This window comes from Podarcis bocagei (genome assembly GCF_964188305.1).
Source record: "Podarcis bocagei genome assembly, chromosome: 16".
Lineage (NCBI taxonomy): Eukaryota > Metazoa > Chordata > Lepidosauria > Squamata > Lacertidae > Podarcis > Podarcis bocagei.
Window position 1 is genome coordinate 26,712,498 of NC_138142.1, and position 20,779 is coordinate 26,733,276.

Here is a 20,779-nt window from a genome sequence, read left to right on the forward strand (position 1 = left end):
CCGATAGCTGCTGCTGGACCTCTGAGGACCCCAGCTTGGTGGTAGAATGCTTGCCTTGTGTTCAGTAGACCCCAGGTTTAACCTCCCTGTCATTGGGACTGCCTGAAACCCTAGAGAGCAACTGCCAGTCAGTGTAGGCAAAACTGAGCTAGATGGACTGGTTGTCTGACTCGGTGGAAAGGAGCACCCTATGCCTCTGGGGTTAAATTCACACTGGTGTGCTCACTTCCATCTTCTTCAAGCTACTGCAAGCCAACATCATAGGATGACTGCAAGTTTTAGGAAGCTGCCTTATACTGAGTGAGGCCACTGGCCTGTCTTACTCAGTATTGTCTACACTGACTAGCAATGGCTCTCCAGGGTTTCAGGCAGGAGTCTCTCCCAGCCCTAGCTGGAGATGCCATTGGGGATTGAACCTGGAATCTTCTGCATGCCACTGAGCTGTGGTCTTTGATAGCAGAAAAAGCAAATTCTGTATCCCTTTTCACTTTCCTCACCCTCACCTGCTTTGTTGCCTAACAGTTCCTTAACGACATCTAGGTTAGTGAATATTCCAGCATCTAGTGGCAATGAATTCCATAAGCTGATTATGCATTACGTGAATAAATACTTAAGCTTCTATATGTCCTGAATACCCTGCCAATCATGGTTCCCTTTGGCTGGGTTACCCTGAATCTTCGAGAGAATAAACGAATCATTACTCTTTCTTTGGTCTCTGCGTCACTCATAATCTTTTATGAAGCTCTGCGTTGGTTTGATAAGATGCAAAGCTGCTCTGTGAAGGGTTCCCTGTGTTCAGCCAACTTATGCTGAATGGGAGTTGGACCAAAAAAACCCCCTGAAGAGATGCAATTTGGCCACCAGCTTAGTGGAAGTGCCCCCCCCCCCGCAAGAGGTCATACCTTTTTCATGAAAGTTGGCTGTGATTTAGTTACTTTTAGAAGAAATAATTTTGCCAGAGGCCCTTGAGGTGCTTTGCAATTATAATCAGATGAGAGAAGCAGTTACCCAGGGCCACCCAAATCTCAGTCCAAGCCTCTCATGTTCTTAAGAACTGTCATGCTGGACGGGTCCAGAATTCTAACTAGTCAGATGCCTCTGGGAAACCCCATAAACAGCATATGGGGGTAACAGCCCCCCCCCACCAGTTCTGCATCCCTAACACTGAGTATTCTGAGATTTAATGCAGAATTTGCATTTACCTGTCACCCTTTCCTGTGTTTCTGAAGTCCACAGCTGCAACTGTGATTCCTGTATTTCAAGGGGTTGGGCTAGATGACTCTTTAGGTCTTCTCTAATTCTACAAATTCTATGATTCTGTGAGTGTGGGTGCTTATATGGCCAAAACAAAAAAACAACAACACATACACAAGTAAGTATTGGGAAGCTTGGGGGAACCCCAGGATTATCAGAAGTACTAGAGGTATGTGGGTGGGGTAGGGGGAAAATCCCTAAGCAGGGAGGGAAGCCAACAGCAATCCGGTGATAACTGAGCATGCTCAGTGACCCACAGAATGCTGATTGGCTGTTGGGTAAGTGTGTGTGGAATGGAATTCTTGGACGAGAGCGCAATTGGCTGGCAGGAATCCTGCACAGGGGCACCCCACGCAGCAACCTTTTGTTGCAGCTCCCGCTGATTATTCCTGATTTAGACAGTTTTAGAGCAATTTCCCATGCATTCACTCTGACCTTTGTATGAGTCAGGATTTCCAACAAGGGCAAGTAGATATTTTTGAGAAGCTCATGAGCCACAGCAAGGATGCATGACCACTCCTTCTTGTTTCTCCCCAGGCCCCTGAGGCATAGTGCCCCTGGCCACGTAGGTTCTGTTCAGCCAACATAATGGGTCAGACAGCTATCTTCCTTGCTCAATATTATAGTGCTTGGGGATTGCATATTGTGATGCCCTCCAGATGTTGTTGAACTCCAAATTCCATTATCTCTGACCATTGGCCATTCTGGCTGGGGGCTGATGGGAGATGGAGGCCTCATCTGCACTATACATTTAAAGCAGTATCATACAACTTTAAACAGCCATGGCATTGTAGGTTTGTAGTTTGCTGAGCGTTGCTAGAAGATCCCTATTCACCTCTGAGAGCTACAGTTCCCAGAGTTCCCTGTGAAGAGGGATAGGTAGTTAAACTGTAGCTGTAGTGGGAATTGGGGCCTCCTAACAACTCTCAGCACACTTAACAAACTACAGTACCCAGAATTCTTTGGGAGAAGCTGTAACTGTTGAAAGTGGCACGATACTGCTTTAAATATATAGTGCAGATGGGGGCTGCGTCAAGGAAGGCTGGGTACACTGCCATGAGAAAAATGAGCCGTTGCTATCAGTGGTATTATCCTCCCAAGTCCCTCTTCTGATCCATAAATGGACCAGCGCTTCAGTTTTTTCAGCTTAGAACGTGCCGAAGTGGGACAGGAGAAAGCTTGGAGCAATATTGTCTTCTTGAAGAGAGATTTGCGGGGGTGGGGGTTGCTGCTGCTGCAGCTGCTGAGTGACTTTACACATAACCTGGATAATTGTTTTGTTTGAAGTTTTAAGTCGTGCTCTCTCTCTTTCTGTTTCTGACTCAATCAGAAAGGTGTTAGAAGCATCTGGGAGGATCTGTGTGGGTAGGAGGGCACGTGTCTCTAAAAAATACCCTCTGCATCAAAGGAGGAAGGGATCCCACTTATCTTGTATAAGGGATGTGCTGTTTTTGTCACTGCTGTTTTTGCATCCTGCCTGGAACATAAGAAGGTAAGAAGAGCCTGCTGGATCAGGCCAATGGCTGTTTAATCTAATCCAGCACCCTCTTCTCGCAGGGGACAACCAGATGCCCCAGTGGGAAACTCACAAGCAGGACCTGAGAGCAAGAGCCAATCTCCCCTTCTGTGGTTTCCATCAGATGCTATTCAGATGCATTGCTGCCTTTGACTGTGGGAGGCTTTAAATAAGATTGGACAAATGCATGGAACGGAAGGCTATCCAGGGCTGCAAGCCACAGTGGGTACCTTCTGCCTCTACTGTTGGGAGTCAGCGTGCCTCTGAATATCAGTTGCTGGGAATCACAGGTGGGGAGAATACTCTTGGACTCCAGTCCTGCTTGCAGGCTTCCCAGTTGAGGCATCTGCTTGGCCACTTTAGGAAGAGGATGCTGGGCTAGGATCGGTCTTTGGCCTGATACAGCAACGATTTTCTTACACTCTTCAGCTGCTTTTTCTTAACAATTGTTATGATGACCCTGCAGAGGAGGTCAGCAACTTTATTCCAGTACTGCAGATGGAGGAGTTGAGGCTGAGAAGAGACCACCTAAGGAGGAGTTGAGGCTCAGAAGGGCCTTGTCTAGGACCACCTAATGAGATTCCAGTTGGGGGGACTTTTGACAGTATTACGCCAGCTGACCCTGCACTATCCCTTGGCTCCGTTTCCACCTAGCTTTTTTCAAAAAACAAAACAACAAAGAACCTTGGAAGAGTTGTGTTTTGAATCTTCTCTGTTTGCTCTAAAAAATTGCCCCTCATCTTTCATGCATAAATTATTTTGCTTGTAGTTGTAATGTATCATTTTTCTTGTTAATTTTTTCCTGTGCGTCCATATTCCTCTCCTGTTACGCCAATATGGGCAGCCCTGTTGCCTGGGGCTGATGGGAGCTGGAGTCCAAAATGGCCGTGCTGGCTCAGGGCTGATGGGAATTGTAGTCCAAAACAACTGGAGAGCACCAGGCTGGCAACGGTGTATTGCATAAGGTCATGTGGGGCAAAGCACAGTACCTTGATATATCTCCCAAACTCCTGTTTTGGCAGCTGACGTAGTTTGTCATCTCCTAAGTGATGCTGTTGGCTCTTAAGCCAGTATTGTGATCCTCATGTTACTGGCTGCCCACAAGCTGAGGCTGTAAGATCAAAGTGCACCACTTTGTACAGTACATAAACCTGAAACGTGTGTGCTATTCACTTGTTGACTGTCCTTGTGCCTGCATGTTTTGCAGGACAAGGCAGTAGAGAGGGCTACCCTGCTTCAGACTGCAGGAGACAAAACTGCATTTGTTATTTAGATTTGTAGTCCATGTATTCAGAAAAGGTTCAGAAAAAGGCAACCGAAATGATCAAGCAGGTGGAGTGACTCTCCTATGCGGAAAAGTTGTAGCATTTGGGACTTCTCAGTTTAGAGAAAAGGAGAGTAAGAGGTGATGTGGTGGAAGTTTGCAAAATAATGCCTGGCACAGAGGAAGCGGATAGAGAGAAGTTCTCCCTCTGACATCACCCTGAAACTTAGGGATGTGCAATGAAACTGCATGTTGGAAGATTCAGGGCAGGTAAAAGAAAGCCCTTGACTCGCTCCCACAGGAGGCAGTGATGGCCACCAACTTGGGTGGTTTTAAAATAGGATTAGACAAATTCATGTTAGAGAAGGCCATCAATGGCTACTAGGCACAGTGGCTCTGCTCTGTTTCCATGGTTAGAGGCAGTAATCCTTTTGAATCTGAAACCCTCAGTTGGGGAGAGAGCTCTTGTGTTTGGGTCCTGCTGGGCCTTATGTTAGTTCCTCAAACCTTGGCCATGTTGGCATGTAGCCATTTCCAATTGCCTTTGTATTGAGGTGTCATCCCACTTGCCTGATTCCCAGCTGGATGATAATTATTATGCTAGAATAAAAATTGCAAGGCAAAACATGTCTCAGAACATCTATTTCTAGCACGTTGAATCCTCTGTGGAGTTTCTTCTTCTTCTTTTGTATTTTTACTGACGCTGTTAAACATATTTTGGTTGTCAAAATAAAAAAAATCCTTCCTGTAGCACCTTAAAGACCAACTAAGTTAGTTCTTGGTATAAGCTTTCGTGTGCATGCACACTTCTTCAGATACACTTCTTCAGATGTGTATCTGAAGAAGTGTGCATGCACACGAAAGCTTATACCAAGAACTAACTTAGTTGGTCTTTAAGGTGCTACAGGAAGGATTTTTTTTATTTTGACTATGGCAGACCAACACGGCTACCCATCTGTAACTGGAACCATGGAAGGCACTATATTTTGGTTGTGTGGTAGGTGGGCGGGCAGGAAGGATAAGGGCTATTTGTGATGGCAAAGCTTGCTTCCAGAAGATAACATCTTGGTAGCTCATTGAAGAAAACGTCACTTCTCTTTGTCAGCTTTTTGTTCTGTGAGGCAAGTCATCTGTGCAGGGATGGCCCAAGAAATTATGCCGCCTGAGGCCAAGGATAAGATGGCGACTTTCCCCATTACAGGGATGGAAGATGACCAGGCTGGCAGGTGGATGTTACTTCAGCTTCCTCCAATACACCAGAGGGCAGGAGACAGTGACCACATTCACACCACATATTTGAAGAGCTGTCATACCACTTTGAAGAGTCCCGGCTTCCCCCAAAGGATTCTGGAGCTGAATCCTGTTAAGGGTGCTGAGAGTTGCTAGGAGACACCTATTCCCCTCCTGCTGCCACAGTTCCTGGAGTCCCCTGTGAAGAGGAATGAAAATCACTTTGGGAAAACGGAGGTGATCTGGCGGAATGAATGTTGCCTGATAAACACAGGACCTCTACAGAGCGGCTTTTTGTGCTGTTGAAAACAGGCAGTCTTTGAACAGCTTCTTCATGCTTCTCACAGAATAAGTTCAAGGAGACGCTACAGATTAAGGCCTCCTTTTCACAGCCATCCCTGACATTCTTGCCACATAATTGTGCTCATGGGAAGCTGCTGCTGCTGCTGCTGATAATGCCACAGGTGAAAGGAGTAATACAAAAGGGTGGTGACACATGAAGAATTCTTGCATTTTAATAGCTGTTTGCAGTGACATGCTAAAAGTCTGTGGACACAGAGTTGGTCATACAACATCATGGATGTTTTAGTAGAGTTTTCTGCATTGCAGGGTGTTGGACTAGGTTATCCTTGGAGCACCTTCCAACTCTACAATTCTATGATTTTATAATTGTAGCCGTGTGTGTGTGTGTGTAAATAGAGGTATTTGTACAACGCTCAGCACCCTTAACAAACAGTTCCCAGAATTCTTGGGGGTAGCCGTGACTGCTCAAAGTACTGTCATGGTGCTTTAAATGTATGGTGTACATGTGGCCTAGCTTAGGGAGGTTCAGAACAGGCATACACAGCTCTATCCACACCCCGACTCTCAGTATCTGCCACCTGAGGCCACAGCTTCACCCTGTCTCAGGGCAGGGCTGGCCCTGTGGAGAAGCTGACCCAACTCCCGAGTTTGCTCCAAGGCGTCTTTGGCATTAAGCAACCCTTTTGTCCTCCTTCCTTGAACCCAGTTATATGGGACAAACCAAACAGGGTTGTGCTTCTCCAGGAGGTGGGGAGAGCCCTCTTTCTGTAGCTTATCACTTAGTCCTTTCTTGTAAATGAGAAAGGTTCAGAAGGGTTTAAGTGATGCCATTTTTCTGGTTTGGGGCCAAATGGAGAAAAGGGTAAGTTTTGAAATCTGTTGCAGAATTTGGAAGGTTGTGTACTTGGCTTGTGCAAGATTTATTTGCTCTTTCAGAGACCTTCAGGAACAAAGCCTGTTAAAATTTTCCCTTTGTGGAAGGGAGAAGAGCCCTCCTTTCTTCTTCCTCCTCCTGTGCATGACCACCTTAAGCTGGATCAGCTGACATTATTGATCCCCACCCCAAGAACATAAGATGAGCCTGATGAATCAGGTCAAAGGGGACTCATATAGTCCAGTGTCTTATTCTCACAGGGGCCAACCAGATGCCTGTGGGAAACTCACAAGCAGGATTGGAGCACAAGAGCCCCCTCCCCTCCTGTAGTTTCCAGGAGCTGGTATCCAGCATCATTGCTGCCTCCAACTGAAGTGCAACAGCATGGCCAAAATGGCTACTAGCCATCGACAACCCTCTTCATGAATTTGCCCCGTCCTCTTTTAAAACAGTCCAACTTGATGGCCATCACTGCCTCCTGTTGGAATTGAGTCCCATAGTTTAACTGTGCACTGCGTGAAGAAGCACTTCCTCTCCATTTCATTTTAAGGCCCAGTGTTCCACTATAACTAAAAAAATAAATAAATTACAGGTGGACAGTATGGAGGCTTATAACCTAATAATAATTATATACATGCAAGAAAAATAGAGGGAGGGGAAAGGGGGCATTTTCAGAATTGATGGTTGCTTATGCATCAAATAGACAATGATTTGGGAAGCAAAAGCAGTGGCTTTGGGGGGGGGGGATCTGTAGTATTTTGTCCCACAAACACACGCATAAACGCTGCAAATGGTGATTATTATTTTTTGGGACCCCTGTCTCCTGCTGTTTTACTATCACCAATTCTTTTTTAAAAGCAGGGTTGTTTTACACCCTGGGAATAGTTACAGCTATTACTAAAACATGCGATAAACAGGATGTTGTTGCAATGACAATGATGTACATCAGGGTCCCCCATCCTGGGACTCTCCAGATGTTGCTGGACTCTGATTACCAGTCCTAGCCAGTAAGATCTGTGGATAGGGACAGTGGGAATTGTGATGCCGCAACATTGGGAGGGCACCAAGTTGGGGAACACCCTATCACAACATAAGAATGTAAGAGGAGTCTGGCTGCTGGATCAGGCCAGGGGCCCATCTATCCCAGCATCCTTTTCTCTCAGTGTCCAGCCAAAACAAAAGAATCATCTATCTTCTGAAGGTTGGATCAGATAGTGTTGCTATTCAGAATATGGCTCAAGGAAACTGGGAGCATTGATGGCAGCATGCCTGGCCCCAAGACCTCTTGGCCGCTGAGTGGGCGCAGCTCAAGAGAAACTTCCCCCCAGCCATGATCCATTAGGATAGTCATCCCAAAATAAATGAGGGCCTGCCTTTGGCAAGTTCCCGTTTCAGTGGTGCTCACCCAGGAGATCTGTTCTCCTAAGAGGAGCCTGCTGGGTTAGGTCAGTGCTCCTTCTAGTCCAGCATCCTGTTCTCACAGTGGCCAACAAGATGTCCATGTGCCAGGCCTTAGTGCCACAGCAAGTCTCCCTCTCCTGCGGTTTCTTGTAACTGATTCTCAACAACATACCACCTCCGACTATGGAGGTAGAGCACAACCACCAGGGTTTTTGCTATCATAGCCAACTTTATTGCTGGGATAGCTCAGTTGGTAGACCATGAGACACTCACTCTCAGGGTCTTGGGCAAAAGATTACTGCATGGCAAGGGGTTGGACTAGACGACCCTTCCAACTCTACAATTCTATGATTCTATGAAGTTCACTGCCAACCAGGATGCCCGTGGGATGATGTCACAGTAAAGCGCAGCCTGTCTGATGACTGCATGCTGATGTCACTGAGGGCAAGTGAAGCAGTGCTGCTTTCTCTCTCTGCTCTTGACTGCTTTTCCGTCCTTTGACATGGCACCCAGAATATTGCCTGAGGGAGGCATTTGGGAGAAGGTGCCTCAGCCCTAACATACGCATTTTGAAAATTCATAGTGTAGAATTATTTTTCAAATCAAACTTCCATTGTGCTAGCCAATGGCCGTGACATCATCCATAACTAAATATACAACAAAACCACAACTGAATCTAACAGAAACCTTTCTTACAAGGACAGATAAAATAGAGGGGAGTCGCATATGGATTGTGTGAATTAGATCTCCAAGTCCTCTTTACAATTAACGGCTAACTTATCTAAATTCTTTGTCCTTATCTTCCTAGCTGCCAAGAGCATAGAGAGTGACTTTATAAGTTGTAAAATCGTTGGCATCACTCAGCAGCCACTTTCTACTGCAGTTAAGTTGGTTTCCTGCACAAACAAAGGTCTGGATTCTTTTTCTTTGTGAAATAATCCTGCCTCCAATCCTTTCTTTATTTGCCTGCAGAATAGCATTACCCTGGGCTGCTAACTAGCTGCACCTTTCTCTTTCTCCCCATCCTGCAGACCAGAGCGTATGCTACATTTTTTGCTTCCCCTTGCCCTCCCCATCCCTCCTTGTGAGCAGGAGAGCCTTGCTTGGAGCAGATTTAGCAGAATGGCCAGTTTGCTAATGCTGGTCATTTGGAAGCGTCTGTCCAGGAACTGCAGCCCAACCTATGTAAGCTGGAGCACCTGCTCAGCTCCGCCGCAGACCCTTAAAGCGACACGCTCAGACAGGTAGCCTTTATACAGCCTTGCGGTGGTGTGGCTTTCCTTATCGTGGCAGCTGGGACCTGCAAGCGCCCTAGTTCTAATTTGCCAGAGAGTGACTGGCAGAGATCAGAACAGACCTGGATGGTTAATTTGGAGGGTGGTGGGCTGTACTGCAAACAGTCATCCAGCCAGCAGTGGGGTTATATGCGGCAGGGCTGGCCCAGGGGCCTGCTTCCCTCGCCCTCTACTCCCCTGTTGTGCTTCTAATCAGCTCATTGGCATGTACAGACAAGTCCCCTCCACAGCCACCACTGTCACCAAGGGGCAGGACAACAGCCAGGAAAGAGGGTTTCTAAATGGAAGCTGTGTTCTGCTCAATTGCGCGTGCATAAGAGGAGAGGGTTTAGGGGATGGCAGACGGATGTGTTAAGAGCTGAGCAGGACGTGCCGCCATCGCTTTGACTGCGAGGAGACGGGTCCCTCGGTCTCCAAATGGCACATTAGGCACACGGCTTGCGGTGTGGTGTTGGGAAGGAGGGGGCAGAGAGGCTTGAATTTGCTTTTGTTTAAACGCCTTGGCTTCCAGGTAGTTTGGAAATCCCGAAAACTGCGGTTCCAATGAATCACCGCAAACAAGCGTGCCCGTGGAGCTCAGTTAAATTTGCACGCTGGCTGCCTTCCCTCCCTGAGTTCGTCCTGTTCCGCCCACTCCGTGTGTAGTTGGGGGCTATGTGTCTGCGGGGGCTGTAAAAATTATGTGCCGGCGGAACCTTAATGTTTTAGTATGCATAAATTATGCAAATTGAGCCTCTCTGCACAACTCTGCTCCTGCTAGTCATGGAGAGTGGAGCTCAAGTCCAGCCTTCTGACTAAGTGGGATCTTATCCAGCCACCCCTCTGGCATCTGAGGTTTGCCTGGCGTTGGAAAAGCCTGGCTGCTGGATCAGACCACTAGCTCAGTGGCAGAGCATCTGCTTGCATGCTAAAGGTCACAGATTCAATCCCAGGTGTCTCCAGGCTGGGCAGGAGAGAAACCCCCTGCCTGAAACCCTGGAGAGCTGTTGGCAGTCACTGTTGACAGTATTGAACTAGTTGGTTGGTTGGTTGATTGATTGATTACATTTATATCCCACCTAGAGGATCTCCAGGTTATTGCCTGGTTTTCACATGGTTCTCCTCCTGTTTGCTATCCTTACAACAACCCTGTGAGGTAGGTGAGACTGAGAGGTTGTGACTGGCCCAAGGTCACAGTGGACGTCATGGCTAAGTGGGGATTTGAATCACTGGCATAGTGGGGGGGGGGCTGAGGGGGCTGTCGCTCTGGGCAGATTTGGGGGAGATTTGGTTGCTCCCCCACAACAGGCTCTTTTCCAACCTCAACGCTCCCTTCGGTCATATGAGACGTGCTGAAACCCCTTAAAGTGCCATGGCTCAGTGGTAGAGCACGTGCTTTGCATGCAGAATGTCACAAGTTTGATCCCGGGCATCTCCAGGTAGGGCAGTGCAGAATTAAACTGTGGCGCTCGCTCTCACAGAACACAGAATGTCCACCAACTAGGATGGCTTTAAATATTGATTAGACAAATTCATCAAGGTTGTCACAGCAGCGTGCCAGTCAGTCATTCACAGCTGAAAGTTGGAGTTAACTCTTGGTTGAGTGTCAGGCCTAATGAGCAGAGCAGCTCATTCTCGGTGGTCTTACTCCATAAAAACTAGTCCCCTCCTCCCCAGGGCTTTCCCCCAGCCATCAGGGACTGCGTCTGCGTGCAGCCAACCTCTCCTCCACCATTTTAATGCCTCTTCTGGTTCTGGGACACAGGGGAAGGGGGAGACACCTGTGACTCTTCACCAGCCTGACTCATCTCTGCCTCCCTCTTCCCCTTCTCCTTCTTCAGCTTCTGCCTCTGATTCTCTCTGCCATTGACTCTCCCACCTCACTAAGCCCTGTTAGTTTTTCAGCTTTTGACACCTCCTCTTCCCAGTCTTTTCCCTCTTCTGCCTCTTCCGACTCATTGTTGTCCCACCACCATTCCCCGTGCTCTGAGCCTTCTTCCTTTGGTGGTTTCCCAGTGGGTTCCTTCCACTATTCCTCTGTGCCCAACCAGTCCATGGCAGAGGAGAAGCCTATTGATGGCTACTAGTCTTGGTGGGTGTGCCCTATCTCCACTGTCAAGAGGCAGCAAATGTTTCTAAATACGGGAGAGTGTTTTTGCCATCTGGTCCTGCTTGCAGGCTTCTTATAGATACATGTTTGACCACTGAGAGAACAGGATGCTGGACTAGATGAGTGTGTGGCCTGATCCAGCAGCCAGGTTCTTCTTCTGTTCCTAGATGTGACCCTGCCCCACACCCATCCCCAACCTTACACGTCATTTTCAGTGTTAGAAACTGAGATATGAAAGCTAGGAGCTTAAGCCTAGGTTATGGGTGCAACCACGGAATGTCTAGGTGCGCTTTTTTAAATAACAAGAATACAAAGCTGAAAATGAATGAACTGCAGCTAAAATATTATGTTCATTTTTCACATGCTCTAGTCCTTCTCCTGCCCATCCATATTCTTAAGAGAGTCTCTTCTCCAGTCTTCAGAGAGTAGCTGGAAATGGGGAGGCAGAAAAAGCTCCTCCTTTCTTTCCACTCTGCAGTTTTAATCTGAAATCTCAGGTGCAATACTGCGCCCAGAGCTCAGAAACTGCTCACACTAATGAAATTCCCTGTTGCAAAATGCACCTAGAACAATGGGAGTTTCAGACACTGGTCATTTTCCCAGCCCTTGCCTACTTTCCCATTGTTTTAGGATTACCTCTGGCAAGTTTCAGGAGGATCTGTATCTTGAGGAAATGAACAAAATGGATTGCTATGACATGCCATGACCCTTTGGGTTAAAGTGGATCGATTGTAAGTCAAATAAATATAGACTCAATAAAACCATTGCTCTCCTATAGGCAAAAAACCATGCCCCCCCCAGCTCTTTTTCTCCACCTAGCCTGAGTGGCTGTTTTCCTTCCAAGGACTTTGGGGACAGGAGGGACGGCCACCATCACCTGCATGCTAATTTTGGGTCTTGAGTGCTGGAGCTGCTATTGATTTTCGGAGGTATAAAAATAAATCTACTGTTAAACTGCTGATGTCTTTACTATATCCCCGTTTAGCTGCTATAGCACACTGCGTGGCAACAGACAAAAAGTCCCCCAGGCTGTCTTGGGGAGTGAGGGAGCCGTTAAAAAAGTTATTAGCCTTCTTAGAAAAAAGAGAAAAGGGAGGGAGGAGGATCATCATCATCCTAAAACTGAGTCACAAGGGAGTCTGCCTGCTGAGCTTGGGGTTTTTTTTGGGGGGGGGGGGTTGCAGCGAGAGCTGACTCCAGGTATCGAAGGAAGCCTTCCCCAAGGTCTTGCGCTCTGAATACTTTGGACCATCAGGCCTGGGGCTGATGGGAGCTGTGGTCTGAAACAGTGGTACCCAAAGTGGGCTGTGGGATAAGAGGCAAGAGGGTGGCACGGGGGGCATTGGAGGTGGGGGGGCCCTCTGAGCATGTTAATCGCTTATTTATGATTGACCAGGTGAGAGCTAGAGCGAAACACCTTCCTTCCTTTGTATTTGAAATTCTCCTTCTCCCATTGCTTTCAAAGCTATTCCCTTTGGTCATGTTTGTTTGTATTTACAATTCTCAGCTGCCACAATTATTGGTAATAGCTATTGATTTTCTGATCAATTAGCTGCATTACATTTGTGATAGATGGACATTTGTGCATGTTTGTTGAGCACTTATATAGAAATACTTAATCCTATAAATTTTCTTCACCCTTACGTTTTCATTAGTAAGAATGCTTTAAAGTATTTTTCATGCAGTATCTGGTGTCACTGGCTCGAGTTCAGTTTTATTGAATTAATTAAACTGAATAGTTTTAATTGGGATTTTGAAACAATGCACAATTTTTACTATTTTGAATTGGAATCGTAGATTTGGAAGGGATCACAAGGGTCATCTAGTCCAACCCCCTGCAATGCAGAAATCTTTTGCCCAACATACGGCTCGAACCCGCAACCCTGAGATTAAGAGTCTCATGCTCTATAAACTGAGTTATAAATTTTATTGCATTAGTATCTTTCTTAGTGCTTCGCTAAAGAATCTATGAGAGGTGACCATGGAACTGCTGCCTAAAAACCTCCAATGAAGGAGAACCTGGCACCTTCTGAGGGGGTCTATTCCACTGTCCAAAAGCTCTTACTCTCAGAAAGTTCTTTCTAATGTTCAGTCGGCATCTCCTCTCTTGTCATTTGAATCCATTGGTTCGGGTGCTTCCCTCTGGAGCCACAGAAAACACATCCATCTCCCATGTGACAGCCCTTCAGAGGTACATTGACATCATAACACAAGTAGCTTTGCCCTCCATGAATATGTCTAGCCCCCTTTTAAAGGTATCCAAATAACTGTGAGAAAGCTATCTATGGGAGAAGTGGCTTTGTATGTTCAAGACGGTAAAAAAGTGTCAACTATCCATTTCTCTTGTTGAGGTTAAGGAAAAGATCACTGGATGCTTGCACCACTTAAAGCCCATCTTGACCCCACGTTGCCGTGAAGGCCCCTCCGAGTGCCATTTTAACTCTTTATCCCATCAACCTGAGATCTCTGCATGTTTGGAAGTGATTTAGAGTGCAGTGAACAGCGCTCAAGTGTACTGGAGTGCATTACCCAGCTTCTTTCTGCCTTTAACTGCCACCTGGAGAACTATTGCATTGTTTAACTTTCCTGGAAGGAATAAGGCAGTTTTGACTACTGCTAGTTGCAGGGGGGGGGGAGGCTTGATGGGTGAAGACTGGGCAGTTGTTGGGGGGGGGCTGCTCAGCCAGGTCCCTCTTTGAGTCTGGGGGCTGCTGCCATTGATGCTACAAGCTCTGTGTGGGTCTGTGTCAAATTTGTGCTTCGTGGTCCTACTTGAAGGGTCAGTGTCCTGTCCTGTGCACTTCAGTGGTTGTGAGAATGCCTTAAAGCTAAGCCTGCTGATCCATCCCTTTTTGTCCGCAGATGTTGCAGCTGCGTTTTGCCAAGGGAGGGGTGGCCTTCTTGGCCCTCAAGCGGCTCTCGCTATGCCCTGCTGCTTTCCACAGCACCCAGCGCGTGGAATACAAGCCCATCAAGAAGGTGATGGTGGCCAACAGAGGTGAGTTGGGGCTTTGGTGGGCGGGAGCTGTTGGGGACCATGATTCCTGTGCTAAGCCATTCTCATTCCCCATCAGGATCTGTGCCACCCTCCCCCTTTTGATGTCCAGAAGACACCTCTCCCCAAAAGGAGCCATAACATTCGCCTATAAGTCTCTGTCTAGTTCCTTGGCCCCTTTGTCATTCCAGATCAGAGACATCAGCAACACAGAGGCCAGACCCAGTGGCACCATGGCCACCTCTGTGCACAGCCAAGGCTGGAGACTCCATAAGAGTGGAGCTCCAGTGCTGTTTCAGTAGCAGTCATCTTCAGACTGAGCTGCAGCACTAGCTCGTTGCTAGCTGCTCCTTCTGTGGGAGGAGCCTCTTCCGTTTAAAGTGGGGGGCAACCTGCTTCAGCACTCATTGACCCTGAAAGAGGCTGTGGTTCTATTAGGGCAGCACAGCATCCTCCAGTTACAGAGGCAGCAGCACAATGGTTCCTCTTGCAGATATGCTTCTGGTTGGCTTGATATGTCTGAGGCTGGCCCTCCCTCCCTCAAAATCCCCAGCCACATCCCTAGGGGACAGGAATACTGGTTCTTACATGTTCCCGGGGTTATACACCAAACCCTGCAAACCGATGCCAGCGTTGAACACTGATTAAACCCTGACATCAGGGCAGTATATGAATTATAGAGATAATAAATAATATATAAAAGAATCCTGGAAGAGGCATTTCATTGTGTGTGAGAGAAAAAGGGTACATCTCCTTCAGGACATTAAGGTGCAGGCAATGCTAATTACTAGGTTGTCATCAGGGCAAACTATATTTTAATTACTGGCTGTAAAGGTGTTTTGGCTTATCTTAATTATTGTTTTTAAGTTTGTTTTTATTATTTTGTGTTTTATGATGTTTTAAATGTTGTAAGCTGCCTCGAATCCCTACTTCATAGAAAGGTGGGATGTAAATGCTTTAAATAATAGCAATAACAGCAATAATAGAATTGTAGTGTTAGAAGGGACACAACCTGGTACTTGAAACTAGAGAATCCCTGACAGATGGTCATCTAACCCCTTTTTATATATATATTTTTAAATAATTTTTATTAAATGATTTTATGTTACAAAAAAACATTACAACCATACTACCACAAAATATAATTGAGAAATAAAAATTACATACATCAATATTTTGTATGTTATTTGTTATTTACCATCTTATTTCCTCCCAAACGTTCCATACAAAACACACACACACACACACACACACACACACACACACAAATAATAATGATAATAATGAAAATAAATATTTTCCCCCCTTTTATCTTACAGAATCTTTTCTTCAATTTTGACTTCCTGTCAAGTCCCTTTGCATATGTTTTATCTTACAATTGAATGTACACAAAACAATAAACCTTTCTATATAAATTTTCCAATGCATTCAGAAAACATAATAAATCCTTAATTATTATCCACCTCCTTTTACTTCCTTTGTCACTCGTATTTTTGAACATATCTTCTATAACCATCCCATTTTTCCACATCTAACCCCTTTATAAAACCCTCCAATGAATGAAAGCACACCATTTTCTGAGGGAGTCCATTCCACTGTCAAAACAGCTCTTACCATCAGAAATTTCTTTCAAAGGTCTAGTCTGAATCTCTCTTCCCTCTGGGGCTACAGAAAAAAAGCTTGCTCCATCTTCTACGTGGCAGCCCTTTTGGTGTTTGGAGGCGACTATCCTATCACCTGTACTCCAGGCCAAGGATAACCAACACCCTTAACTGTTTCTCATAAGGCTTGATTTCCAGACCCTTGATCATCTTTCTCACCCTCCTCTGCACACGTTCCAGCTTGTCAATATCCCACTTAAACGGTGGGGTCTGACTAAGGCAGAGCAGAGCAACACTATTAATTCTCTAGATCCTGGACACTAGACTTCTGTTGATAGAATAGCATTAGCCTTTTTTGCTGCTGCATAAATAAATAAATATAATAAATATAATAATAATAATAATAATAATAATAATAATAATAATAATAATAATAATAATAATAATAATAATAATATAGGCTGATGCTTGATACCTGCAGTTCTCCTGGCTGCTAAAATTAACTTAATAATAAAATCACCTGATTGATCGATCAATTGAGGTATGTGCTGAGTTGATCAAATGGTGTAGCTGCTTCCACATTGCAGCCCTCCTCTCCCCATTTTCGTGGGCACTCAACATTTGTGTTTTCCAGGGGAGATTGCGATCCGGGTGTTCCGAGCATGCACTGAGCTAGGCATCCGGACAGTGGCCGTGTATTCGGAGCAGGACACAGGGCAGATGCACCGACAGAAAGCAGATGAAGCTTACCTCATTGGCCGGGGGCTTCCCCCTGTCCAGGCCTACCTGCACATTCCGGACATCATTCAAGTTGCCAAGGTAAGAAGGACACTGGCTCTCACTGCCGTGAGTGGAATGAGCTATGGGGAGGCCAGGAGGGCTGAACCTATAAAGGAAGCTGGTGGTCTCTGTGTGTTCTCAGCTGCTTAAACAAGCATCCCCCCCCCCCCCAGTTCTCAGCTGCTGCCTCTTCCCCAGACCTTCATCTCTTTGGCACATGGACCTATACTCTGCTCTAGCTAACAAGAAAACATGACCCAGAAGTTCCCCCTCCCCAGTCCCCATGATTGACAGTGCCAAGGAAGGGGGGGGGGGAGGTTGCGTAAATTCTTAGGAAGAGCCACCTTCCTTGGCTCTCATTCACAAGTGCTTTATTAACTCACTTTGAGGTTTCCCCAGTTGGAAGAGAAGTTCTGGATTTAGCTGCCAAAGTGACAACCTGCCTTTGTCCTCTCGCTTTTCATGTGCACAGTTAAAGCTGGCAAAGGAAATGCTCCGCTAACAAGGAGCGAATGTTGGAGGAGGCCTGGAATCCACAGGGTTTGCCATTAGCAGTGCAGCTACAGCACAGCCTCGTTGACGCTGAAACAGTTGCAGGACCTGTAGGCACTTTGTTTGATAGGCAGCGGGAGAGTTTGGGGTGGTTGTGAGTGGTGGGCCCCTCCGCCTCGGTGTAGGTTAAGTCTTCCATTGTGCCCATGTGGGAGAAGCTGAGTGCTGAAAGGTTCAGGACAGATAAGCAGTTGGCTCCTTACCTCTCTTGCCCTGACCTAGCCACTGTGATCCACGCGACGGTCACCTCCAGGCTTGATTATTGTAACTCACTCTATGTGGGGCTGCCCTTGGACTGACCCAGAAACTCTAGCGGGTGCAGAATGCTGCGGCGAGACACTCTTCGAGGTCCTCGCCACAGGATCACATTCACCCGGTGCTATGCCAGCTGCACTGGCTCCCGGTGGAGTACAGGATCAGGTTTAAGGTGCTGGTTTTAACCTTTAAAGCCCTATACAGCCTAGGACCCTTGTACCTACAGGACTGCCACTCCTGGATGTCCCACGGAGGACCTTACGGTCTTCAAATAAAAACATCTTGGAGATCTTGGGCCACAGGGAGGTTAGGCTGGCCTCGACCAGAGCCAGTGCTTTTTCGGTCATCTGGTGGAATGCTCTGTCTGCAAGATGGAGCTGTTCCGCCAGGCCTTTGGCCAAGGCACAGTCTGACCCTCTCTCTCTTTCTGTAATCCTCATAGAACTCTAGCCCAACGGTTGCCATTAATTTGATTCTGAATTGATTTTAGAATGTATTTTAATTAATTGACTGTGTGATTTTATGTACACTGTGCTATTTTTACTTGTTGTTAGTTGCTCTGAGCCCAGATTTGGCCAGGAAGGGCAGGATATAAATATTTTTTTTAAAATTATTATTATTATTATTATTAGAGAAAGTCCTTCACGCAGTGCATAGTTAAACTGTGGAACTCACGTCTGCAGTAGGCAGTGATGGTTACCAACTTGGATGACTTAAAAATAGGATTGGACAGATTCATGGAGAAGAAGGCTATGAATTGCTACTAGCCATTTGGAATACTGTGTCCAGCTGTGGTCACTTTATCTCAAAAGGAATATTGTTGAGTTGGAAACAATTCAGAAAAGGGCAGCCAGAATGATCAAGGCTCGAAATGGCCTCAGCCCAGTATACCTGAAGGAGCGCCTCCACCCCCATCATTCAGCCTGGACGCTGAGGTCCAGCTCTGAGGGCCTTCTGGAGGTTCCCTCACTGAGAGAAGTGAGGTTACAGGGAACCAGGCAGAGGGACTTCTCAGTAGTGGTGCCTGCCCTGTGGAACGCCCTCCCATCAGATAGCAAGGAAATAAACAACTCTCTGACTTTTAGAAGACATCAGAAGGCAACCCTGTTTAGGGAAGTTTTTAATGTTTGATGTTTTATTGTGTTTTTAATATTCTGTTTGGGAGCCACTCAGAGTGGCTGGGGAAACCCAGTCAGATGGGCAGGGTATAAATAATATATTATTATTATCGAGGGGATAGAGTTACACTGAGGAAAAGTTGCAGTGCTTGGGACTTTTTAGTTTAGAGAAAAAGCGAGAAAGAGGTGACCTGGTAGAAGCTTATACAATTATGCATGGCAAGGAGAAAATTGATAGAGAAAAGTTTTTCTTCTTATCTCATAACGCTAAAACTTGTGGACATCCAATGAAGCTGAATGTCAGAAGATTCAGGAGAGATAAAAGAAAGTGCTACAATGAGGGAACTCCCTCCCACAAGAGGCAGTGATGGCCACCAAACTGCCTGGCTTTAAAAGAGGATTAGACAAATTCATAGAGAAGAGGTCTGTGGGTGACTACAAGCCATAATGGTTATGCTTTGCCCTTCACAGCTGGAAGCATTAATGCTTCTGAATACCAGTTGCTAGAAGCTACAAGAGGGGAGAGTCCCCTTGTGCTCAGGTCCTGCTTGCTGACTGCCCAGTGGGCATGTGGTTGACCCGCCTATGAGGACAAGATGCTGAAATGGATGCTTTGCCTGAACCAGCAGGCTCTTTTTGTGTCCTTAATGCGAGCACTGAGAGAGAGAGACACACAGAGAGAGGTTTTGTGCTGGCAAGCATTATGAAATTGAAACGTAATTGAAAACCAGCATTGCAGTGCCCCCGAATTAATGGTCGTCAGAGTCAAATTTGCTGAGCTAAGTTGTGAAAATGAAGCACAATCAAGAGATCAAATAATTTGTAATAATAATGGCAGCTATATATAAAGCATTCAAACACTCATCTTAATGCACTTTCTTTCTACGATCAGCTGTCACAAGGCAACTTGACATTAGAAGTTTTCAGCAGTGTTCCATAAAAATCACAATGTGAAACAGCCACCACCGCAGCATCAGTTTTTGTCTGTTTATGAAGCCACCAGCAAGATAGGTCCATAGCATTCTTCCTAATTTGCAGAGGGAGGAATTGAGAGGGCAAGAGAGAGCCCTAGGCTAGTGCATTCCAGATGCTGATGGACTCCAACTTCCATCAGCCCCAACCAGCACAGTTAATGGTCAGGGATGATGGGAGTCACAGTCACAGATTCCCCATCCCTGAATCAGAGAAGGGCAAGTCGAAGTTGAATGTCAGAAGACTCCAGAGAGGTAAATGAAAGTCCTTTTGCATGCAGTGCATATATAAACTATGGATTTCCCTCCCACAGGAGGCAGTGATGGCCACCACCATGGATGACTCTGAAAGAGGATTAGACAAATACATGGAGGAGAGGGCTGTCAATGGCTACTAGCTAGGATGATTTTATTTGCTGCGTTTATATCCCACCTTCCTTCTCTAAGGAGCTCAAGGCAACATATATAGTTTTCCCCCTCCTTATATAATCCCCACAACAGCCCTGCTTAATTTCAAACTCTGTGTTTCTGCAGGAGAACGAAGTGGATGCCGTCCACCCTGGCTACGGCTTCCTCTCTGAGCGATCTGACTTCGCCCAAGCCTGCATTGAGGCTGGCGTGCGTTTCATTGGGCCCTCTCCTGAAGTGGTGCAGAAGATGGGCGACAAGGTAGAGGCCCGTGCCATCGCCATCTCCGCAGGTAAGGGTTACATTGACTGACAAGCGAGGGCGTGCCTGACTCCCAACTTGCACAGAGTTCCTTAGCCAATAAGAAGGCAGGATCAAAGCGGACGAGAGTCATCTAACACTAGCAGTCTGTGAGCTAGGTCTGTTCCCTCCGCTCCAGTTCTTTGTGTCCTCTGCCCCTCTTCCCTGCCTCCTAACGCAGCAGGTCTTTCGTGAAACTGGAGGCTTCTGAAAAAGTGAGCGGTTATGGAGAGCCATTGCAAATTTGGGGAGAGTTACAGAGATGCCACCACGAAGCGCAGAAGCTTTTAATTCTATTTTTATCCCGCCTTTCGCCAAAACTTCACAAGGCAAGCAATGTGGTCCCTGCCTCTTTTTAGAGATAGGATATTCCCCATGCTTCCCAGGCTGCTGGTCCTGGTGCATAACCATTGCACTTGCACATCCCTGGCTTTTAGGCCCTGCTTTAAACCTGTAATTGCCCAAAAGATGTGACCTGCGGGGGGGAGGCAGGGGGGGGGGGAACAGGGGTAGTGGGTACAGTAGGGAGAGAAAAATAGAATTGTAGAGTTGGAAGGGAACGCCATGGGTCAT

At 46.5% G+C, this 20,779-nt stretch overlaps 1 protein-coding gene and 1 long non-coding RNA gene across 12 annotated transcripts in view; both read left to right on the top strand.

The window, feature by feature from the left end:
* PC (pyruvate carboxylase) overlaps positions 1–20,779 on the top strand; it is a 268,658-nt gene that overhangs the window by 50,180 nt on the left and 197,699 nt on the right. For 10 of the 11 annotated variants that reach the window (XM_081175517.1, XM_081175510.1, XM_081175511.1 and 7 more), the window contains 3 exons: positions 14,089–14,224; positions 16,457–16,641; positions 20,033–20,198. In XM_081175517.1, coding sequence (XP_081031643.1) covers positions 14,089–14,224; positions 16,457–16,641; positions 20,033–20,198 — 487 coding nt within the window. Of the gene's footprint in view, positions 1–8,314; positions 8,387–14,088; positions 14,225–16,456; positions 16,642–20,032; positions 20,199–20,779 lie in introns of those variants that run through there. The other variant, XM_081175507.1, reaches the window with a different exon arrangement.
* LOC308576354 overlaps positions 3,671–20,779 on the top strand; it is a 251,618-nt gene continuing 234,509 nt past the window's right edge. Inside the window, exon 1 of the long non-coding RNA XR_014003184.1 lies at positions 3,671–3,721. This is a non-coding gene — a long non-coding RNA (uncharacterized lncRNA). The remainder of the gene's footprint in view (positions 3,722–20,779) is intronic.